At 40.0% G+C, this 23,155-nt stretch overlaps 1 protein-coding gene across 9 annotated transcripts in view; it reads right to left on the reverse strand.

The window, feature by feature from the left end:
- Nucleotides 1-23,155, reverse strand: part of MAGI2 (membrane associated guanylate kinase, WW and PDZ domain containing 2) — a 1,367,587-nt gene that overhangs the window by 107,410 nt on the left and 1,237,022 nt on the right. For all 9 annotated transcript variants that reach the window (XM_075345212.1, XM_075345209.1, XM_075345205.1 and 6 more), the window contains 5 exons: nt 20,356-20,548; nt 18,442-18,681; nt 9,745-9,930; nt 5,108-5,264; nt 3,817-4,057 (listed from right to left, as the gene is read on the reverse strand). In XM_075345212.1, coding sequence (XP_075201327.1) covers nt 3,817-4,057; nt 5,108-5,264; nt 9,745-9,930; nt 18,442-18,681; nt 20,356-20,548 — 1,017 coding nt within the window. The remainder of the gene's footprint in view (nt 1-3,816; nt 4,058-5,107; nt 5,265-9,744; nt 9,931-18,441; nt 18,682-20,355; nt 20,549-23,155) is intronic.

Below are 23,155 nucleotides of genomic sequence, written 5' to 3' on the forward strand. Positions count from 1 at the left end.
TGAGAGTGACCTATGGATCCTCGTTCTGAGAACAAGGCTCCATAGGATTCAATAGACATCATGGGACATTACACTGTTGGATTACGTTGGAAATTTGATGATTTCTTATTAATTAAAAAATTTTGAACGAGGGATTGGGAGAGTCTTTATTCAAATAAACTATTTTGCTCCTGTGTATGTGTGTTTAACTGTACACTTATGAGGTTAGTAATGGGGGTGTCTGATAGATGCCTCTCCATTCCTAACCCCTGGGCTTGATGCCAACAGTCAATTCACAGCTAACATCAACCCCAAAAGTATTACCCAGATTGTAACAGCAAAAGGTAATCAGCTGCAGCCCTCAGTTGTCTTCTTTACCTGCACTGGTTATTAAAAATATGGAGACCCCAGTAATTTTTTTTATTTATTCCCGATCCACATTTATTTGCAGGGCAATTGTCCTGTTCTTCTTTTGGCAGCCCCCCTTGCCCTTACTATGACCATTTTACAGCACCAAAGTTTGGATCCCCAATGAGTTATACGGGGTCCAGGGTCCATGGTCAAGTCAGGGTCCCAAATCAAACTTTTAACTAAAGACCGACTGAACCCGAACATCCAGGGGTCCGCTCATCCCAACCAGCCACTTTTCTACTGGTGATTTTGTTGGATCATCTTACATATACAAGAAAAAATTGCCATGAGTAAGAGGACATTTATATATTAATTCTTATTATTTTCTAATATGTAATATAGAACCATGTTGTATACTTCATATATATGTATATACATTCATTGCCGAAAGTGTGGGCAACCTTGAAATTGTTCTAGAAAATGAAGTATTTCTCCAAGAAAATTATTGGAATTACACATTTTGTCATACATGTTTATTTCGTTTGTGTGTATTGGAACAACACAATAAAAACAGAAAAAAGGCAAATTGGATATCATTTCACACAAAACTCCAAAAACGCCAAAAATGGGGTGCCCAGGTGTGGGCAATATGAAAATCACATCTGAAACCACATAAAAAGGGGGAAAATTGACTCAGTCTTTGCAATGTGTCTGTGTGTGCCACACTAAACATAGAGAACAGAAAAAGGAGACGAGAACTGTCTTTGGACTTAACAACCAAAATTGTTTAAAAATATCAACGCTCATAAGATTACAAATCCATCTCCAGAGATCTTGATTAGTGATGGGCGGACCCAGACTGTAAAAGTCCGGATCCACACTGTTTCAAATGTACCTGAGTGCGGGCCTGAGCCCGGAATTCTCAAGGAATTCTGGCTAATGGTCCAGATCCGGCACTCGTGTAATACAACAAAATAGAGGAAAAATAAAGAAAAAAATAATAAAGCAAGTGCGCTGTACTTATCGAAGCTCCGGCACGACTTTTACTGCTTCTGCTTCACTTAAGTCCATTTAACACCTGTAGAGACATCTTAAAATTGCTGTTGGGAGACTTCAAATATGAGAAACATGGAGCAGTTTGCAAACGAAGAGTTGTCCAAAATTCCAGTTGAGAGGTGTAAGAAGCTTGCTGAAGGTTATAGGAAGAGATTGATTGCAGTTATTTATTGTAAAGGGTGTGCAGCCAAATAAGCTGAGGGTGCCAACAATTTTTTCTGACCCATTTTTGGGTTTTGTGTGAAATTATGTCCAATTTGCCTTTTTTTCCTCTTTTTTGTGTTTCTTTGATACATACAAAGGTAATATACATGTGCATGACAATACATGTGTAACTGCAATAATTTTCATGGAGAAATGCTTAATTTTCTGGAACAATTTCAAGGGTGCCAATGTGACACCCCTGGACTATCAGGTCGTCACAGGGTATTGCACAATCTACCCTCCCGTACAGTATCCACCTCCCTCTTGGTTATGGGTCCCTAACCAAATGGTGTTGCCTACAACAGCAAGTAAAATCCTAGATACACCCTGCACCACACCCACCAGGCCCACCAGTGGACCACTTGAGTAGAATAGAGTCGCCCACCTGAGGGGTCAGGGAGGGGAAGTGAGCAGTGTAGTCAGTTGGTTAGAGAGTCAGTTAGAGAGTAGGCCTCGAGCTGTGAGGAGCTTTGAGGAGGTCGGGAGTGGTGACTCCCATAAGGAAACTGTCTAGGTTGCAGACGGTGGTCTGGGCCTAGAGGAGTCGGACCCCCGGTTGCAGGGGATCATGGCAAGGGGCTCAGATGTGTCGAGCAGGACAGCCAGCGGCCTTGCACCATCACTGGTCTGGGACCGAGGCACGACGGGGTACGTGGACCCTTGGTCGGGGAGTAGCTGCATGCAACCTGACAGTTTACCTGTGGAGAACAGAGCCTTCAAGATTCGTTCCCAACCGCTCCAAAATCAGGGCACTAGCGCAACGAGGGGGGATAGGATTTTCCACCCAAAACGGGCCAGAAAATCCCCAGTGTGAGCCCTGAGAGCAAGCTCCCACACTTAGCCATAGTGGGGAGCGGGACCCGGCAAGTTTCAAACTACCGGGACCACCAGAGAAGTAAACTTAGTGCCAGTAGGCAGGTCACGGATCACCAGGCAGCACCATTGGGGACAGGACCCGAACTATCTCCCCTCACCAGCAGCGGTGTCCAGAGATTTGGTTTACCCGGTTGTTGGTGTCTGCTTAATGGACTGAGTGAGTACAAGAGTGATCCCTGTATCCCACGGCCTTACCCTCCCACCAAGTCCCGGGGCTTTCCCCCTACCTGTGGAGGGTCACAACACCTGGCTGCCGCCGTCATCACCCCATGGTATTCCCCAACGGCAGCGGCGGTATTCACCCCAGTTACCATGCACCACGGGTGGTGTCACAAACTCTATAACCCCTTGTAAATACCCCCATCATTTGAGCGGCCTCACAACCCCCGGGTCCGGAGACCCACGAGCCACTGAGAAGCCGGATCCGAGCAGCTCGGCTGCTTCCACGGGGAGGCACACCTCCACTTTTGGCCATGACTGTGTATGCATATACTATATGTAATACACAATATATATGTAATATGTACAAATAATTTACACACACACACACACACACACACACACACAAACACACACACACACACGCGCGCGCAGAGAAGATAACCAGGTTAAAGTGAACCAATTACCAGGATTGTAAACCTGTATAAACCTAAATCCATTGCTATACTGGCACTACTATCAGGCTGAGTCTATACATACCTTTAGGTGTCAGCTAGGATGTATAGGTTTTAAAATCCAAGCAAGTAAAGTTTGTAAAATTAGCTGCTTATTGAGTGGCAGCAGCTGTGGATCAGATAATAGTTGGGGTGGGTTTTGATAGGTATCCCCTCCCCCTGTTATTTATGCTAATTCTATTATACAATTAATTTTCTTTTTGACTAGCAGGACCTGTGTGAGGTCATACCCATGTGACCAGAAGGGATGGGGCCTCAGCCAACAGAAAAATGTTGCTTCTTGATATCAGCTTTGTTGGCTGAGGTCCCGTCCCTTCTGGTCACATGGGTATGACCTCACACAGGTCCTGCTAGTCAAAAAGTAAATTGATTGTATAATAGAATTAGCATAAACAACAAGGGGGGGATACCTATCAAAACCCACCCCAACTATTATCTGATCCACAGCTGCTGTCACTCAACAAGCAGCTAATTTTACAATATTTACTTGCTTGGATTTTAAAACCTATACATCCTGACACCTAAAGGTATGTTCAGACTCAGCCTGATAGTGCCAGTATAGCACTGGCTTTAGGTTATATAGGAAAATCCTGGTGATTGGTGCGCTTTATAGGCTTCTATATAAAAACATAGCAGTTGCCATAAAAAATAAGGGCGGAACAATGGATATCGTCACCTGGAATTGCCGATAGTCGGGAAGTGGGTATTGCCTAGTGTCAGGAGAATGTTGCCGATACTCTATTAGCGGAGGCTGCCTGTAGTCCATAGGAGGAGGTTGCTGGTAGTCAACTACTGGTGGATGTCGGTAATCTACTGGAGGCTGCCTGTAGTCCGTTGATGGCTGTCGGTAGTCTGTATAAGGTGGCTGCCTTATGTCTGGTTTTACATCCTGTCTGGCTTTTACTTCCGACCTGTAGCTAAATAAAGACAATATATTAGTCATTATCATGTTCTGCATAATAACTGTACATTGAAGCTACAATTACAATGCTGTTGGTAGTAAACTGATTAGTAATAAAAAAACATGACATTGTAATTTCACTTTTTTTTTCTAATGTAAACGGTTATTGTCATGTTATGAAATTGGAATAGTTAATTAAGCTGCCTGGAAGTAATAAAGTTTGCAATCGACTTGAATTTACTATCTGCTGTGGTTTTCCTGCTATGAGAGCTTTAATTGTAAGTTTTTTACTGCTTGCTGCCAAGATCAACCACCAGAGCCAGGCTGAGTATGCACAGTAGCTGCATTGCAAGTCAAGGAGTTAATTGCTGAGATCAGCGTCAGCTGCCTCTAGCCCATTAATTTGTATACAGCAGTTAGCTGCTCACCTTTCCCCTCTCTGTTAGATCCTGATCTGCAGCTGCTATTATCAGTCCTGCAAAATTACAAACTCCAGCCTGTACTTAGCAGTTTGGAGCCATATGCTTGTTGAAAGGCATTGTTATCGACTCTATAATATAATGATAACAGTGTAGATGTGAGAATCAGCCACTGACAGACTGAAGCTACCAATCCAAAACAGTCAATCAAATAGGAGTGCCTATCCCCCTGCAACAAGGAAGATGCTGGACAGATGTGTGCTGTAACACACATGATGAGAATAACTCTTTAAGCACAGTGGACCTAAGCAAAACAAGGGTGCTGAATTTGTTATACTGAAATTCTGAGGTTTGCTAGATGATTTTATTACTCCCAGGGTTATATCCATATGTGTATGTAGACATATATATGTGTAAGTATTTTCTAATTTCAAACATCTATTGTGTATTTATGTAGCCGTATATTTATAGTTTTGGACTGTCCTGCTGTCTAGCAAGTTGTATTGTAAATTGAAACAAAATGTAATAAAATTATCTGGACTTGATTTTAATAAAGACAAAAGCAACATTCCTTTAGTTTAGCAATTTTAACATAAATTAATAAAGGGGAAAGCAAAGATGAATTAAGCTCGCTCATTACCGCGTACCTGCTTTCATGGCCTTGTAACTGTAGTGGCTGTGGAGGTAGCGTCTGCGCTACTGGACTGTGTTGAGCTACTGGACTCTGCTGCGCCATTGGGCTATGTTGTTGCGCCATTGGACTCTGCTTTTCTGAACTTGGTGCAGAGGCTGGACTGTTCAGTTCTGTGGAGCCAATAATATTACTTAGACAATATGAAAAACTTTCAGCTCACCCATTCCATGTGCTCAGATTTCCCTCTGCTGCTCGGGCTGCAGGTGCTGTTACCAGAGTATAATGAAGAGGAAAGAGTTCTGCCCAGCGCAAGGAGGAGAGATACGTCAGTAAATTTCCAGGTGCTTTATTTTACTTGGTTTCCAATAAAACGATCATATAAACATATGAACAGTTAAGACATAGTCCTCCGTGGATATTGACACAACAGCGACGCGTTTTGGCTACTGGAGTGTAGCCTTTGTCAAGTGCCAAAGTGTCTTAACTGTTCATATGTTTATATGATCGTTTTATTGGAAACCAAGTAAAATAAAGCACCTGGAAATTTACTGACATATCTCTCCTCCTTGCGCTGGGCAGAACTCTTTCCTCTTCAATAATATTACTTAGTTACATAGTTATATTGGTTACAAAAATACTTCAGTCCAAGTTCAACTTTTCTCTACCGCTACAGTCTATATTGCTCGATTATTTATAACCCATCCATTTTATCATTCAATTTTGCTGCCTATTCACACTTGTACTGTGCCATTATTTTTCTACGTTATTTAAAAAAAAAAATAAACAACAAATTTAAAGCAGTCATCATGTAAAATTGATAGAAAATTAAAAATTAAAAGACAAAAAAATATTTTCTCAGTGAAAGTGAAAATCCTGTATTTTTGCATGCTTCAGTTACAATTCCAGCTTTTCTTCAAATTGTTATGACATCCACAGTACATTATGTCCTCAAACAATCAGATAGTGCTAATTATTTTGGTAAATTGTAAGTGTTGACAGCTTCTAAGTTTAGTTTTACAAAAGCAATCCTACTGTATCTCCTCTTCTATTTTACAACTATAAGCTTTCCTTTTTTTCTATTATACTCATCAGATGTTTTTACCAAAGACATTTTTTATTCTAGATACTCTAAAACACAAGATTTTTTAAATTAACTTAAAGAGGATCTTTCACCAAATTTTTCATGTAGAACTAAACACACAATGTAACAATGGATGAAAAGTGGAATAAAATGTTTTGTTTATTTTTTGTTTATTTTTAATTATGCTTCTCTATAGTGGATATATTAGCAATTAAAGGTATTTGGCACCTAAAAAGTTAAGTCCACGTTGGTGTTGTCATACAGTTTTCACGGGGGGCGTGTTTATTCTCCCTATATGATAGTGACTAATACTAAGCACCCGGGAACATTTAAAAGGAAAAGACATGCCTCCACTATGGCTTAGATTTCTCAGTGTATGAGATGTATAACCTATTGGAAGTAGCAATCCTAAAAGTCAAAAGTGTTCCTTTAACAAGCCTTTTCATATGACCTAGGATTTATGCCAGATCAGAACCTCAATTTACAGACAGTGTTTCGGGGTGATTGCCCCTCGTCAGTGCAAAGTATGAGATCTGATCTGGCTGTATGAGAAGCTACAGTGGGGTCTAAGGGGAACATTTTTCTCCTCGCAGAGACATGACAAAACAATCTGTCTGCCAGTGAGGAGTCTTATAGCTCCAATGCGTCTCTAGGAAATATTCAAATTGTCTCTTCAGGGAGGAAGGAGATCAACTCTACTGCCACCTATTGGAAGTAGCAATCCTAAAAGTCAAAAGTTTTAGAATTGCTACTTCCAATAGGTGGCACAAGAGTTTGTCTCCTTCCTCCCTGAAGAGACAATTTGAATATTTCCCAGAGGAGCATTGCAGCTATAAGACTCCTCACCGACAGCCAGATTGGTTTGTCAGTCTCCGCAAGGACAAAAGATGTATAATGACAGATAGGTTACACCTGGAGATCAGGCTTTTTCATGAGCCAGTGTGGGAGAATGGCAGTGCAGCTGAGAGCAGGCTGTCATTACATCTGAAACAGAAGGGTTTGTAATATGACACAGCTAAACTCAGCTGCACTGCTCCCCCATACTTCATACTTTATCTGTGCTTTAATCATGCAGGAAGTTAGACTAGATGATTAGCCCAGTCTGTCACTAAATCTCACATACTGAGAAATCTAAGCTGTGGTCAGGGTGTGTTGTTTTTCCCTTTGACTGCTGCTCCCTTGCTTATGATTGGTGACTGGTGCCCTATACAAGCTTTATTAATACTAGGAAACCAACCCCTCCATTAATTGGTAGGTGTGTGACTGGTTGTTTCATCAGTACTTGTGTTGCTTCCATCTTTATCATGAAAGCCTGCTGTATCCTATAGTGCATTTGTTTTGTGACCTGTGGCTGGTAAATATGGCTGCCATTTTTGTGCTGTCTTTTCTGCTTCTGATTGGTCAGCATTATACAGGGAGAATTACACACCCTCAGCGAAAACTCTGATAACTTTTTGTATTAAGTCCAAATGGGTATTACCGTTTTTGTTCTGGATTATAAGACCCATTTCCTCCCAATTTTAGTTTTCTGTTTACAATATATAATGATAGAGTTAATTGTTTTGATATTTTTATACTTGGCGATAACACAAATATATTTTTTCTTTTTTTCATTCTTTCTTTTTAATGGGGGGAGAGGGAAAGAGATGTGACTTGAACTTGGCCTATTTTTTTCCCTTTCACTGCATTTATTAGAACTTTAGAAGACTTGAACTTGCAATTGTCTGATCACTTGTGCTATATACAGCAATAAGACAGTATTGCTGTATATAGAAAAATCACGGTCTCCTTTGAAGCCCAGCCACCAGGGTTTCAAGGGAGCTCCATAATGACAAGAATGGAGGTCTTCAGCAGACCCCCGACTGTCATAGCAACTGTTTGACCCCCTTTGATCAAGTCACAGGTGCGCCGATGGGCGCATGGAATGATGCCACCATCTGCTGTGTACGGGTTGAGCTCATCCAGTGAGCCCGTTCCATACACCTGCTACTGACTTGCACCATACATGTATGGCAGATGTCGGTAAGGGGTTTAGAAAACAACAACATAAAGAGTGTTTTATTCTGCTCTGCAGTCGATATTACATTGTATGTCCAGTTTAATATGAAAAATTTGGTGAAAAGTCCTCTTTAACCGTTTATGCTAAATGCCACATAAACATTTCCAGTTGGTGAACTTTTGTGACAGCTTGACTTTCTAAAAAATGTTATTTGACTTCCCTTAGCAATTGCGGTTTCATGCTACTCATATTAAAAGGAAGTGATATGTAATTATCAACACCAAGCTTCTTAGAAATTCATATAATCAATAAGAGGTATACTGCAGCTTTGATAGATTGTGATCTCTACTATTGAGGTCACTGAAATAAATTGCATTAAACGTCACACAAAGAAAAATAAAAATAAACCACAAACCGAATTCCTTGCATATTGCTATATATTTGTATTGTTAAACAAATATTACAATTTAAAGGGCTGTCCAATAAAAAAATATTATATATGTATACCATGGGCTGGAGTCACACTTGCGTGTGGCTTATGTGAGGGTCGCATTACCCAAATTGGCCACCAGCTATTCTGACAGGAGCGGGTCTGCTGCATAGAAATACATGAAGTTGACCCGCTCCTGTCAGAACAGCCGGCAGCTGGTTCGGGGGATGCAATGTGTCAACCACTAGAACCCTCACCAATTGGCAGAATGGGGCACTTTTATATTGATTAGAGTGGAGCGGCAGTGTGCATGCACAGCAGCTGCTCAATTTACGCTCTATACCAACGCTGAGGGCAAAGCTCACCTTTTTTCAGCATTTCAAGAGACAATAAATGGAGCAGCAATTGAGTACGCACTCTGCCATTCCATTCTAATGAAGATAAAAGTGCCTGTTTTGCTGATACGTGGGGAGCCAAGTGGATGACCGTCCACCAATCTAGGTCATGACTTATCCTAAAAATAGGCAATAACTGTTTCACTGGACCCACTTTAAGAGGACCAACCATCAGGATTTTCCTATATAAACTAAATCCAGTGCTATGCTGACACTAGGATGCAGATTCTAAACATACCTTTAGTTGTGAATTCGGATGTATAGTTTCTGAAATACAGGCAAATAAAGTTTGTGAAATACACTGTTACTTGATTAATAGGTGCTGCAGAATATCTAATAGGTGGGTCGTGTTTTGCTAGTTATTCCCGACCGTCTGCTGCCTGTCCTTCCTCCTCCAGTCCTTCCTCCCCCTGTAGTTACAGAGACAGAAGAGACAGAGGAGGAAGGACAGGTAAGCAGGTAGAGGTGGGAATCACTATCAAAACCCAACCCACCAATTAGATATTCTATTGCACCTATCAATGAAGTAACAGTGGATTTCACAAACTTTATTTGCCTTTATTTCAGAAAGTAAACATCTGATCTCACGCCTAAAGGTATATTTATAATCAGTATGATAGCACCACTAGAGCACTGGCTTTAGTTTATATGTGAAAATCCTGGTGGTTGGTCCTCTTTAAGGGAACATCCAAACTTGGCATCATAAAGACCTTGATTTATACTGAAATGATGAAAGGATTCTTACCCTCCTGAGGAATGATGCATAGTGTAACAATTAACCCTGCATCTTTAATTAGTTTAACAATATCTGCATGAGGCATGTTAATGATAGATTGGCTATTCACAGCTAAGATCCGGTCTCCAACTTTTAACTTTCCACAGCGATCTGCAGGGCTTCCCTCAATAATTCGACCAATTTTATGTGGTACAGCTGTAAGACAATCATAACACTTAATGTGCAGTCTACAGTAAATAACAGAATAAACAGTCCATTTTGCAAGAAAATTAAAAAAAGGAACTTTTTTGGTCAGTACTCCCCCTTTTGCTATACTTGTTTTTATTTTATATATATGTCATTATGCATTCAGAAAATTGAACATTTATGATTCTTTTGGGCTTTACTTTGATGGTCATGTCGTTTTCTTTCTTTTATTGCCTCACATACTCTGAATTTTATTATCCACTGCCACTTTTCAAAAAAAATGGCATACTTATGGCTCTGGTATTTGCACCTAGATCATAATCTATATGAAAGAAAAGAAAAAATGTCAAGCTTCCGGAGTAATAGTAAAACTGCTGCAATTTTATTTAAGGACGTGAAAATTGACACAATGACAAAAATAGGGAGCCCATATGTGGCATAAGGCTACGCGTTTCGAACGCTGCCTGCGTTCTTTGTCAAGCCTAAGTGAATATATCTTGCTCACGAGTATTTAAACTCACTCCTACCAATTGCGAATTTGGTTATGGCTCATTGGGAGGAAAAATATTTGTATGATATTAATAACCCTTACTGTAAATTCATCCACTGGTACGGTAGATTTATTGATGACCAGTTTTCATTTGAAATGGTCCCAATTAATAAGGTGGGACCATTCCAAATGAATAACTGGTCATCAATAAATCTACCGTACCAGTGGATGAATTTACAGTAAGGGTTATTAATATCATACAAATATTTTTCCTCCCAATGAGCCATAACCAAATTCGCAATTGGTAGGAGTGAGTTTAAATACTTGTGAGCAAGATATATTCACTTAGGCTTGACAAAGAACGCAGGCAGCGTTCGAAACGCGTAGCCTTATGCCACATATGGGCTCCCTATTTTTGTCATTGTGTCAATTTTCACGTCCTTAAATAAAATTGCAGCAGTTTTACTATTACTCCGGAAGCCTGACATTTTTTCTTTTCTTTCATTGGACCCTTGCACTGTCAGAGTGTATCCGTGCATGCCAGACTTTGCCCCAGTAGAGCTGGATCACCTGGTTTCCTCCTCCATAATCTATATGGCCTAGATCATGTTGAACAATAACTTCTACCCTCCTCATTGCTTTATATGCAGTTTGTGGCTATGCTAATGAACACTATCTCATACGTATTGTGCATTTTTATTCTTCATTGCTTTTTTTATACAGTGCTGGCCAAAAGTATTGGCACCCCTGCAATTCTGTCAGATAATACCCAGTTTCTTCTTGAAAATGATTGCAATCACAAATTCTTTGGTATTATTATCTTCATTTAATTTGTCTTCAATGAAAAAAAAAAAAAAATTTGTCATAAAGCCAAATTGGATATAATTCCACACCAAACATAAAAAAGGGAAGGACAAAAGTATTGGCACTGTTTGAAAAATCATGTGATGCTTCTCTAATTTGTGTAATTAACAGCACCTGTAACTTACCTGTGGCACCTAACAGGTGTTGGCAATAACTAAATTACACTTGCAGCCAGTTGACATGGATTAAAGTTGACTCAACCTCTGTCCTGTGTCCTTGTGTGTACCACATTGAGCATGGAGAAAAGAAAGAAGACTAAAGAACTGTCTGAGGACTTGAGAATCCAAATTGTGAGGAAACATAAGCAATCTCAAGGCTACAAATCCATCTCCAAAGACCTGAAAGTTCATGTGTCTACGGTGCGCAGTGTCATCAAGAAGTTTAAAGCCCATGGCACTGTGACTAACCTCCCTAGATGTGGAAGGAAAAGAAAAATTGACGAGAGGTTTCAACGCAAGATTATGCAGATGGTGGATAAAGAACCTCGACTAACATCCAAACAAGTTCAAGCTGCCCTGCAGTCCGAGGGTACAACAGTGTCAACCCGTACTATCAGTCAGCGTCTGAATGAAAAGGGACTGTATGGTAGGATATCCAGGAAGACCCCACTTCTTACCCCGAGACATAAAAAAAGCTAGGCTGGAGTTTGCCAAAACTTACCTGAGAAAGCCTAAAACGTTTTGGAAGAATGTTCTCTGGTCAGATGAGATAAAAGTAGAGCTTTTTGGGAAAAGCCATGAACATAGAGTTTACAGGGAAAAAAAAGAGGCATTCAAAGAAAAGAACACGGTCCCTACAGTCAAACATGGCGAAGGTTCCCTGATATTTTGGGGTTGCTTTGCTGCCTCTGGCACTGGACTGCTTAACCGTGTGCATGGCATTATGAAGTCTAAAGACTACCAACAAATTTTGCAGCATAATGTAGGGCCCAGTGTGAGAAAGCTGGGTCTTCCTCAGAGGTCATGGGTCTTCCAGCAGGACAATGACCCAAAACACACTTCAAAAAGCACTAGAAAATGATTTGATAGAAAGCACTGGAGACTACTAAAGTGGCCAGCAATGAGTCCAGACCTGAATCCCATAGAACACCTGTGGAGAGATCTCAAAATGGCAGTTTGGAGAAGGCACCCTTCAAATCTCAATGACCTGGAGCAGTTTGCCAAAGAAGAATGGTCTAAAATTCCAGCAGAGCATTGTAAGAAACTGATGGTTACTGGAAGCCGTTATTCGCAGTTATTTTGGCTAAAGGTTGTGCAACCAAGTATTAGGCTAAGGGTGCCAATACTTTTGTCTGGCCCATTTTTGGAGTTTTGTGTGAAATGATCAATTAATTGATTTTTGTTTCATTCTCTTTTGTGTTTTTTCATTGCAAGCAAAATAAATGAAGATAATAATACCAAAGAATTTGTGATTGCAATCATTTTCAAGAAGAAACTGAGTATTATCTGACAGAATTGCAGGGTTGCCAATACTTTTGGCCAGCACTGTAGCTATGAGGAATGGCTCAGGCTAGTGGCCTGGACTGGTATGACTTTAATCTCCACTCAAAGTCCAGACGAGGTCTTGGATTAGGAGACCACAGAGTAGTCAAGCAAAGAAGGTAGTGAAAAAACTTTTTCCCTAATTAAGTTGAGGTGCCAATCCATAAAGTTTAAACATACATTACCACTGGACCAAAAAAGGTCTGGGGATATACGGAGGTGACAAGACTGTGGAGTAGGGAAGAGGAGGAAGCTACGCCATGTGCAGTAGCCAGATGATGGTGCAAAACATAGACTGGTTGCAAGGCTGAAATGTCCCTAGCTCATTTCTTGACTGTGTGCTACTTAGCTTTTAGAGTAATTTCCACTGTTTTGGCCATATTGTCCATGAAGTTTATAGCCATGGTTCATTTGTCTGTGGCTTATACTACTTAGTATTCATATCTGTGTCCTATCCAAACCTGCTCTGCATATTCATACATTAGCTGTTTGTCCACAGGTGGCTATAAAGGAATAAAATAGTGTGAGATGGTATTGGGCAGAAGAGCCCAAAGTAGTAGAAGTACTATTTGTATTCAAACTACCGGAAGTGTTAGTAGTAATGGCCTAGAAACAAAGCAGGTAATGAAAGAGAAGCCCAATTGGTGTGGAGAGAGCCAGATAGGGGCTGTTGGTATTGTCACTGAAAAGCCTACAGATACGCCAGAAGGAGAGAAAAAAAGCTCTATATGGGGCTTTAGAATTGACTCTGTGAGGCTGAGAAAGGTGAAATTACACAGTATAACTGGTAAATGACCATAACTGATGCAAGGTATTTGGCTGTAGAAAAGAAGACAAAAGACCAAAGAGCTACCGGAATATTTACACAATTTATATGCCATGGAACAAGCACACCAAATACCTCAGTAGGGGTCTTATCTAACAGTCAGGATGCATAGCTCAGAAGGAATATAAATGAACTGTTGGTTGAAAGTTAAAGATTTAATGTTTTGTAGGACATTGCTTCACAGTGTATCCCATGTGAACGACCATTAGAAAAATGAGACCACTTGTAAGTTGTGGACAGGAATCTTCCATGTCTGTTCTTTATATGCAGGATACTGTCGTGCTAAGACACTTTGTATCTTTTATATGTCTGATGTATTTGGTTTCTGCTCTGCATATTTTTACAATATAAAGAGACAAAAACTTACATAATCGGCCCTCAGTGTAAAAAATATGTAAAGGTCTCTGCTCATCATAACATGTTTTTTTTCAATACCCTAATCACACATTGTACATTGTACATTAACACAAAGCATTTAATGTAGCAGATATTCAGGAAAACTATTGCATTTGCATGCTAGCCTTGAACGTCAATTGCTTTAGAAAAAAAACTCATTTATCAATGCTTTCCTTTTGTAAGGCTTAGAATTATTATTTTTGACAATTGACTTAACAGATAAGAACGCTCAGGCTGACATTGCACTCGTCTTGCTTATTTAAGGATAAATCAAGCAGGAAGCAAACTCCTTTATAATCCTGATATATTTGTTGTAGGGCTACCGGATTAATTTATGACAAAGTGATTGACTTAAATTTAAGAATAGTTCTATAGGCAGGACATTGACTAAAGAAATGAACCCTTATAAGTATTCAATTTCTTTTAAAGATATCTTATGCCTTTGCAAATTAAATGAGGCAGTAGGAGCCAAGAAGCCAACTTTGGTATTGATGACATAAAATTGAAAGCCAACAGACAGCGAAAATCCATTTTATGTGAGAGTTATAGGACAGTTACAGGTTTAGATACAAAAAACATTCTCAGAAGAATAGTCAATTTGATAATAAAATACCTACTAATAAATGATCCCTAAGGATGAATTATTACATATTAAATATCAGAGTAGAAAGTCTTGTCACATTGAGACATATTAAAAGCATTTTTAATTTAATTTAATTTTAAAAGCATAAAATTCATACAAACTACGTGAATGCAACAGAGATAACCAACTGAAATCTGTTAAACGACAGACTAATTGGGCCAACGGTGATCTTAAAATAAAAATTAAACTGATAGTAATCTACTTTATATAAACCATTCCTCCAGAAGGCGGTTTCTGTGTATCCTAGTGGCCTCCATTTTTCCTCTCTGGCCGGAAATCTACTGTGGCCACTGGTTGGATGTAGGAGTGATGTTGCATCTGAGCCGAGATTATATCCTTTGGCTCAGGCAGAACATCATCTCTGCAGCCAATCAGTGACTGCTGTTTGATTGCAACAGTAAACTGATATTCTCCACTGGAGGGTGATAGGAGAGCCAGAATTTGATCAATAATGAGGCTGGGTTTAGGGACTTTTTCAAAAAAAGAACCAATCATTTCAGATACCTGTCAAAACTAATTATGGAGATGGCAGAAAGTGATGGAGTGCAACTTGTCATCGCTACATACATTAACACACTGGGCAAGTCAATTAGCTCAAGAATTTACTTGGTGTGGGCAATAAGGGGTTAAGCTAACGTGAAACACTTGCAAAAAACATACAGCTACAGACATGTGGCCTAATTCTCATTAGCATACCAATAGCAAATATTTCTTAATGAATATTTAAGTCTCTAATCACCAGGGTCTCCCCCATAATTTATCTATGCTCTGGTTACCCAACTGTAGACAGTATCTCATATACAAAGTGTCTCAATTACAGTGCATCAAAAGTCACTTGTGTAACCTCCACTTAAAAATATCCTTCCTATTTAATGTTACTATGTGGGCTTTTTTAAAAAATGTTACATGTTGAAACTATGAAATTAGGAAATTAAAATTCCTTCACAAGTGCAATAAGCAGGTTAATATAAATTACAATAAAATACACAAAACTTTCCACATTCAAGGTAGTCACTAGGGATGATCAAATACCTCAAATATTCGGCTTCGTGAATATCCGACGAATAGGTCGCCGCTATGCGAATATTCAATGCGCAATGTAAGTCTATGGGAAACCCGAATAGTTCCAAATAGTTGTTATTCGGGCTTCCCATAGACTTACATTGCGCATCGAATATTCGAGAATAGTCAAATAGCGGCGAGGTATTCGGCAAATATTCGCAAAGCTGAATATTTGAGGTATTCGATCATCCCTAGTAGTCACTAACAAAATAAAATTACATTTACCCAAAATACAACCATCAATTGGAACGACGTGTCATATAATCTACACTGAGTGGCCACTTTAGTAGGGACATCTGTCCTTTCGGGATTGGAGCTCTGCTGCATGGAAATTGGACCCATGACCCCGGAGTACAAAATAAAATCAAGTGAGTGAGTTTTCTGGGGATCAGTTTACATGAATCCACGTTAAAATGAGAAAATCAAGCAATCTTCGCGGACCCTAACATCATGCTGAACTAGCTGAGGTAAGAATTTATAAAACTGCTAAATTTGTGGGATTTTTTTGTGTCGAGAGTATATGAAGAAGGGTATGATTGAGGAAAAACATGTAACAAAAGGGATTTCACATCCACAAAAGGCATCAGAGGAGGATGACAAAATATGTTCTGTCAAGCAGGTGGTGCACAGTCAAGCAGACTGCAGTCAAGTATTACACTGGTGCGAAGACTAATGTGTCCGAATGCATAACTGTGCAGTTACCATAGAAGGGTTAGAAGATCAGAACACCAGGTCAAGTGTAATTACAGTCTAAGAGAAAATGAGCAAATGAGCATAAAAGTTAGAGCACTGAGCGGTGAAAAAAAATTGCTTGTTTTGATGAATCCAAATTTCTATTGCCCCATACTGATTGCAGGGTCAGAACTTGGCGCAAGCACCAGGGTTCCTTACTGTTAGAACTTAACAAATCAGGCTAATGGGACTTTAACAATTGTGTGGAGAATGTTTTCTTCTGATACCTGTTGATGGAAGTCTGGACAGCAGGGATAAAATATGCATTCTGGCTCACAAAGTTCATTGCTTTATAGAAGTGTTGACATGTTGCGCAAGGACAATGCACTGGTCACACAGTTATGGATTGTTTCCTCCTGGCTTCCCAAACTGCCCAGCAGTCAGATATTAATCATATAGAGCATCTCTAGAACATGGTACACCAGACCTTTCTGAGAATGGCCGTCCAATACCTCCATCTAACTTGGGACAACTGTGAGAAGTGATCCTGTCTGTATGGGCAAATACTCCACAGAAAGAATTCTACCTTAGTGGAATCTATGCCATGATGAAATGCCGAGACTCAGAAGGCCAAGTCGATACTAGATTGGTAACACTAATAAAAGAACTTTTCAGTAGCATATCGAAAAGCAGCAACAGTAGTAGTAGTAAAGAGGCATTCGTATGTTCCAACCTGTTAAAAAGTATTGTTTGGTTTTCAATATTACTTAAAATGAAATAACTTGTTGCCACTTTCTATTGTATAAAAAAACAGAGTATGCCCAGATTATGATCTTCATCAGGACAGTTAGAAAGATTCAGAACAATATTTTTATCCTGTATTGACAGTAATTTGGCCCAAAAGAAAAATCTGCTTTAAAAAAATAAATACGGTTATTAAAATAATAATAATTATTTTTATTTATAAAAAAACCAAACAAACAAAACAAACCCTACAAACAGGGTAAGAAGCCCTTATTTCCACTACTATTAATTTGTTAATTTAGTAATATAGCAGTGTTACCAAAATGCAAGGCAAGCCTATATAAATAGGAACAAATGGAAATATAAGAAAAACGAAAGTCGTGTGAAAAAGAACAGCGACAGGTTGGAATATCCTTTTGTCTTGCTGTGAAATAAATAATTTGACAGGCTCTATATTAAACGTATATGAAATGAAAAGATACCAGTGAACATGATTTCAAGTTTACAGAGCAAGTACTAAAAGTCTATAAGGACATATTTCTATTTTATTTCCCACTAATAAATGTATTGTCTTGGTTACTGTCCAATAGGTTATATAATATAAAATACTTTACTTTTTTGGACCATGTTCTCTGGATGTAATAGACTCTTAAAAACTCCCATTGGTCTTATTCTCAGCTTTTATTACACAGTATATTAATCCACTTCACTGTTTTTCTAGGCTGATTCTTTATTCTCATCTGCTCTATTAAGTACCTGTGCCTTGGACCATAGGGATTTACATTTTTAGTAGAAACAAAATTAGTTTATGGAGAAGCTGAAAAACAGAAATACCGGAGCAACATAAAGCCCTAAATCAATATATACAGAAAGTTGGAAGAGGAAATAAAACCAACATATAATGAATCGGTTGAGAAATATAGCAATTAAACGTAGACTGCAATAAGACGGTAGCGCTCTGTTCTGGCACACATAAATCATCATGGGCTAAACTGGTTCTAAATTCCAACTATTCATTTCTATGTCTGGATTGTCGGGAATGTATTAGAGAGTTTCTGCTGGGTAATTTATTAAATTGAGGGTATGTGGCAGCATAATAAAAATGTAGACACCGCTTGTCCACTTAACACTTGTTCACAAAATGTTTGATGTTAAAGGGATTTTCCAGCCTAAACGGTAACTTCAGCAAGGACTGTGCTATGCCAAATCCTAACATTATGCAATGTACACACTCTTAGGTTTCCGCTCTTTTTACCTATTTGAGTAGTTTTCACATTAGTAAGTAATAAATGTAGTGACTACAAATAATAACGTCCCAATTAATTTTGTCCAGAGACCTTACCTATTGTGGCTCCAGACTCCGGCCTGTTCAAAGAGCTAATAATTACAAAACCAAATCCCTCATTCTCTTTGCGGTGGATGATCACATCACTGGATTGTGAGCTCTGAGAGAAGCCTTCAGGAGGGGAAGTGTTACTCTGTGCAGTATGGTTACTGTTCGGATATGCAGAGTCGCTTCTTGGGGAGCTGTGGTGCGTTGACACTGAACCAGGACTCCTGCCATTTTCCGGACAGGTATCACCTATAAAAATACATAATGCACTCTTATTTCAACAAAATACAACATTCTTCATTTTACTACATACTTGTTGTAGACTAAGATTCACATAGAACAGAGTCAAATGTCTGTGACACAATATTAAGGGAAGTTAGGGATATAACTACACCTAAACATGTGTGCTGCAGCAATTACTATTGCAACTATTGGATAGCATAGATTACATATGTAGGTTGGACACTGAAACAACTGAAAAGAGTCAACGACTGCCAAGGTTTTCTTCATGCTTCATTTGGTATTGATTATTGCCAGATAACTCAACTTATTAGCGATAGCCATTTGGTAAGGAATGTCCACTGTGGATATGAAGCTCATGACTTGACCAGACACTTTTTCGATCACTTATTTGCTGAAACCAACCAAATTGTATTCAAAATGATGCTATTAAGATGTGTCATAAAAGTTTAGCGTTCCCTTTTACTAAAGTCCCCCCCCCCATATACACGTATGTATTAGTTACCACTTTATCTTACTGGTGCTTTTGTTCTGTTTACATACTGACTTTAAATAAGATTTAGAGTGGGCTGCAAAGAGGGCTAAAATCTTAATATGGGCTTAGATTTCAGACAACCTCAGACTCCTACTATGCATTGCAGCTAAACTAAAGTCATGTGGCTTAAGTCGCAGACATGTTTCAGTACTAAATATAATAAAAAGTAGGTAAACTTTATCCAAAGGCATTTTTTAGATTTTAGGACAGTAATAAGTTACATGTTTCCCTTATATGACACAGGGAAAAAAAAGTCTGCTTTATTACAGCACCACTTCCATTCTTGACCATGATTGTTTCCAGTATTGAAGTCTAGTCATTTTGACTTGCAGAAGACTTTTTTTTAAAGGTGGTGTCCAGTCTAAAATGATAAGTCTACAGTCACATTGAGTGACTGCAGACGTATCATTTTAGATTGGACAACCCCTTTATCAGCAGAAACAGCTCACTGAATGAGACTAAGGGTACCGTCACACTTTAGCGACTCAGCAGCGATCCCACCAGCGATCTGACCTGGTCAGGATCGCTGCTGCGTCGCTACATGGTCGCTGGTGAGCTGTCAAACAGGCAGATCTCACCAGTGACCAGCCCCCAGCCAGCAGCAACGTGCAAGCGACGCTTCGCTTGCACGGAGCCGGCGTCTGGAAGCTGCGGACACTGGTAACTAAGGTAAACATCGGGTATGGTTACCCGATGTTTACCTTAGTTACCAGCGCACACCGCTTAGCTTAGCGTGTGCAGGGAGCAGGAGCTGGCACTGGCAGCGTGAGAGCTGCGGAGGCTGGTAACGAAGGTAAATATCGGGTAACCACCTTGGTTACCCGATGTTTACCTTGGTTACAGCTTACCGCAGGCTGTCAGACACCGGCTCCTGCTCCCTGCACAATCAGGATTGTTGCTCTCTCACTGTCACACACAGCGATGTGTGCTTATCAGTGGGAGAGCAACAATAAAAAAACGAACCAGGGCTGTGTGTAACGAGCAGCGATCTCGCAGCAGGGGCCAGATCACTGCTCAGTGTCACACACAGCGAGATCACTAATGAGGTCACAAAAACCGTGACTCAGCAGCGATCTCAGTAGCGATCTCGCTGTGTGTGAAGCACCCCTAATTCTCTGTATTACACTACTATGTTAGGATGTACATACCTATGGATAGCACCTTTCGTCTCACAGTAAGATTAACTTGTCCATTACGAGCAGCATTGTGCATGAGATCAATCACATATCGGTGGGTTTTGCCAGCAACTGGAATCCCATCTACATATAGTAATTCATCACCAGGGCGGAGTCGGCCATCTCTGTCTGCTGAACCCATGGCTATTACAGCACCAATTAAGATCTAGAAAGAAGAAACGTATAAGACCACATGAAAACTTATCATTTAATGTATGAGAACAATAGACCAATCAAGGAATGCTTTGCTATAATTGTAATTAAAGTTTGTGTTATTTTAAGCTTACAGATAAATAAAATTATGCATTTAAAGAACCCAACCAATAAACACAATTATTTCAGACACGTGAAGCGCGTAGATCTTCAAAAATAGATTTTCAAGTGGTTATCTGATTTAATTCCATGGGAATAGTGTAATACTTCAATTCCTCTGTTGGCGAGCTACAGGGGATTTGTACACTTGCTGCCAGACATACCTGCAGATTGTTACTAATTGCTGAAGCTGTCATCTTGTAATACGCCCTGTGTTCAGTTTATACTCAGGAGACCCTTTTAGACTTGTATTGCTTTTTTGGCGGCTTGTAAAAAAACTGATGGTTTTCTTTCTTTCTTTTTTTTTTTTTTTAACATGTGTTTCTTTCATGCCTATTGCAACGTTTATAGAAAAACATTGATGTTTTGAAAAATAAAAAAACCTCAAAGCATGTTGGTTTTGGAAAAAAAACAAAAAAAAACCCAGATACCCATAAGATGCACCCAAAGAATAAAAAAATCTGCACTGTTTGAAGTGCTTCTCATATTTTCCTATTGACTTGCACCCACAAGTTTTTATAGGGGGCTTGGCACTAAGGCGGGCTTTACACATTGCAACATCGCTAGCAATTGCTAGCGATGTCCAGCGCAATAGCACCCGCCCCCGTCGCACATGCGATATATGGTGATTGCTGCCTTAGCGAACATTATCGCTACGGCAGCTTCACACACACATACCTGCTCGGCGACGTAGCTGTGACTGCCGAACAATAACTCCTTCAAGGGGGAGGTGCGTTCGGCATCACAGCGATGTCACCGCGACATCACTAATCGGCCGGCCAATAGAAGCGGAGGGGCGGAGATGAGCGGGACATAACATCCTGCCCACCTTCTCCCTTCCGCATTGCCGTCGGGATGCAGGTAAGTAGATGTTTGTCGCTCCTGCGGGTTTACACACAGCGATGTGTGGAGCTGCAGGAATGACAAACAACATCGTACCTGCGGTCGAACCGACATTATGGAATTGAACGACGTTACACAGATCAGCGATATTGTACGCTTCTGTGCTCGTTCATTGTCGCACCTAGGATTTACACGTTGTGATGTCGCTACCGGGGCTGGATGTGCGTGACTAATGACGTGACCCCGACGATATATCGGTAGCGATGTCGCAACGTGTAAAGCCCCCCTAAGAGTGGCCATATCTTCAGTTTAAACATTGACTGGATAGTTCTGAAGGAAGCTGAATGGGCTAGGCAGTCTAGAGCACCCTCGTCCTTACAATTTCTTGCTGGCTCACTCCGGTCGATTAATGCAGTGGGTGAAACTGACGAAGAAGTAGAGCTTATGATTTTGTGGCTCCAAGCAATTTAGTTGTATATGAAAATAAAGAATAATTTTCTCCAAAACTATCTAGCAAATGTTGAACGTATCTGACTTCACTAAATGCATAGTCTCTTATAAGGTCCTGGGCTCACTTTGAGGCTGCACTCACAGGTATATAACACAGCCAAATGTCATCCAATGTTTTGTTGGATAGCACTAAGCCAAATGTTATACTATGGGGCTGACCAGTTCTCATGCTGAATTGGCATAAGAATAAAATGGCTGCATGCTGTGATTGGCAGAGTGTATCGGATGTCGTGCACCTATTAAAATCTTTGGGTGCGTGCAAAGCATCAGATTGCACTTGGATCCCAACAAGGACCTGCGTTCACTTTGCTGCGTTGACACTAGCATATAACATGGTTGAGTGCTATCTGATGTTTTGTCGGATAGTACTCTCTCCAATGGTATTCTATGGGTCAGTGCTAACATAATTGGCAGCGTGTATCAAGTATATGAGTTCATGCAAAATATTGGACTGCGTTTAATGTCATTTGAGCACAGTCTGAAATACGCCAACACAGAAAATGGAGAGGATGGTGAAATAAAAGTTCTCCATCTTCTCCTCACCTGTGCTCGGATTCTTGCATGAAAGAGAATCACAGTAAAATGACACCTGGCTCACATGCTGATCAGAGATTGAGCCGACTGTCATTTTCATAATCGGCCCGATTCACCCACATGAGAAAATTGACGGCCACGTGAGCGTAATCCGATATTGATTCCGGAACTGACAAACTCCTTCTTCATCTCCTCCTCAACTTTCTTAGGAACAGCTGTTTTATGAAATTTGCACATTCTCACCTAGAAGAAGTAGACCTACCTAATTACAAACAATTATGTGTTTCCATTATAAATGTTATATATTTAAGGAACAAAGTTCTCCGCATGAATGCTGCTCTTTGTTAGCAGGACAACTGTGGAAGAGGAACACTGTGTTCACTCATCGCCATGCTCATTTAAATCACCAAGGGAAGCAAGAAATGTGCAGTAGTTTGCCATGTTCTGAGTGGAGGTGACAACATAGAAACAGCGTGTAGAGCATTTTATGATTTAGGCAATGGTGCGATCACACTGGGGATTCCAGCGCCAAGCTTGTACAAGAATCATACATTTTTTTACATCAAATATGCAG

Source organism: Anomaloglossus baeobatrachus, chromosome 4 (assembly GCF_048569485.1).
Source record: "Anomaloglossus baeobatrachus isolate aAnoBae1 chromosome 4, aAnoBae1.hap1, whole genome shotgun sequence".
Taxonomy (NCBI): Eukaryota; Metazoa; Chordata; class Amphibia; order Anura; family Aromobatidae; genus Anomaloglossus; species Anomaloglossus baeobatrachus.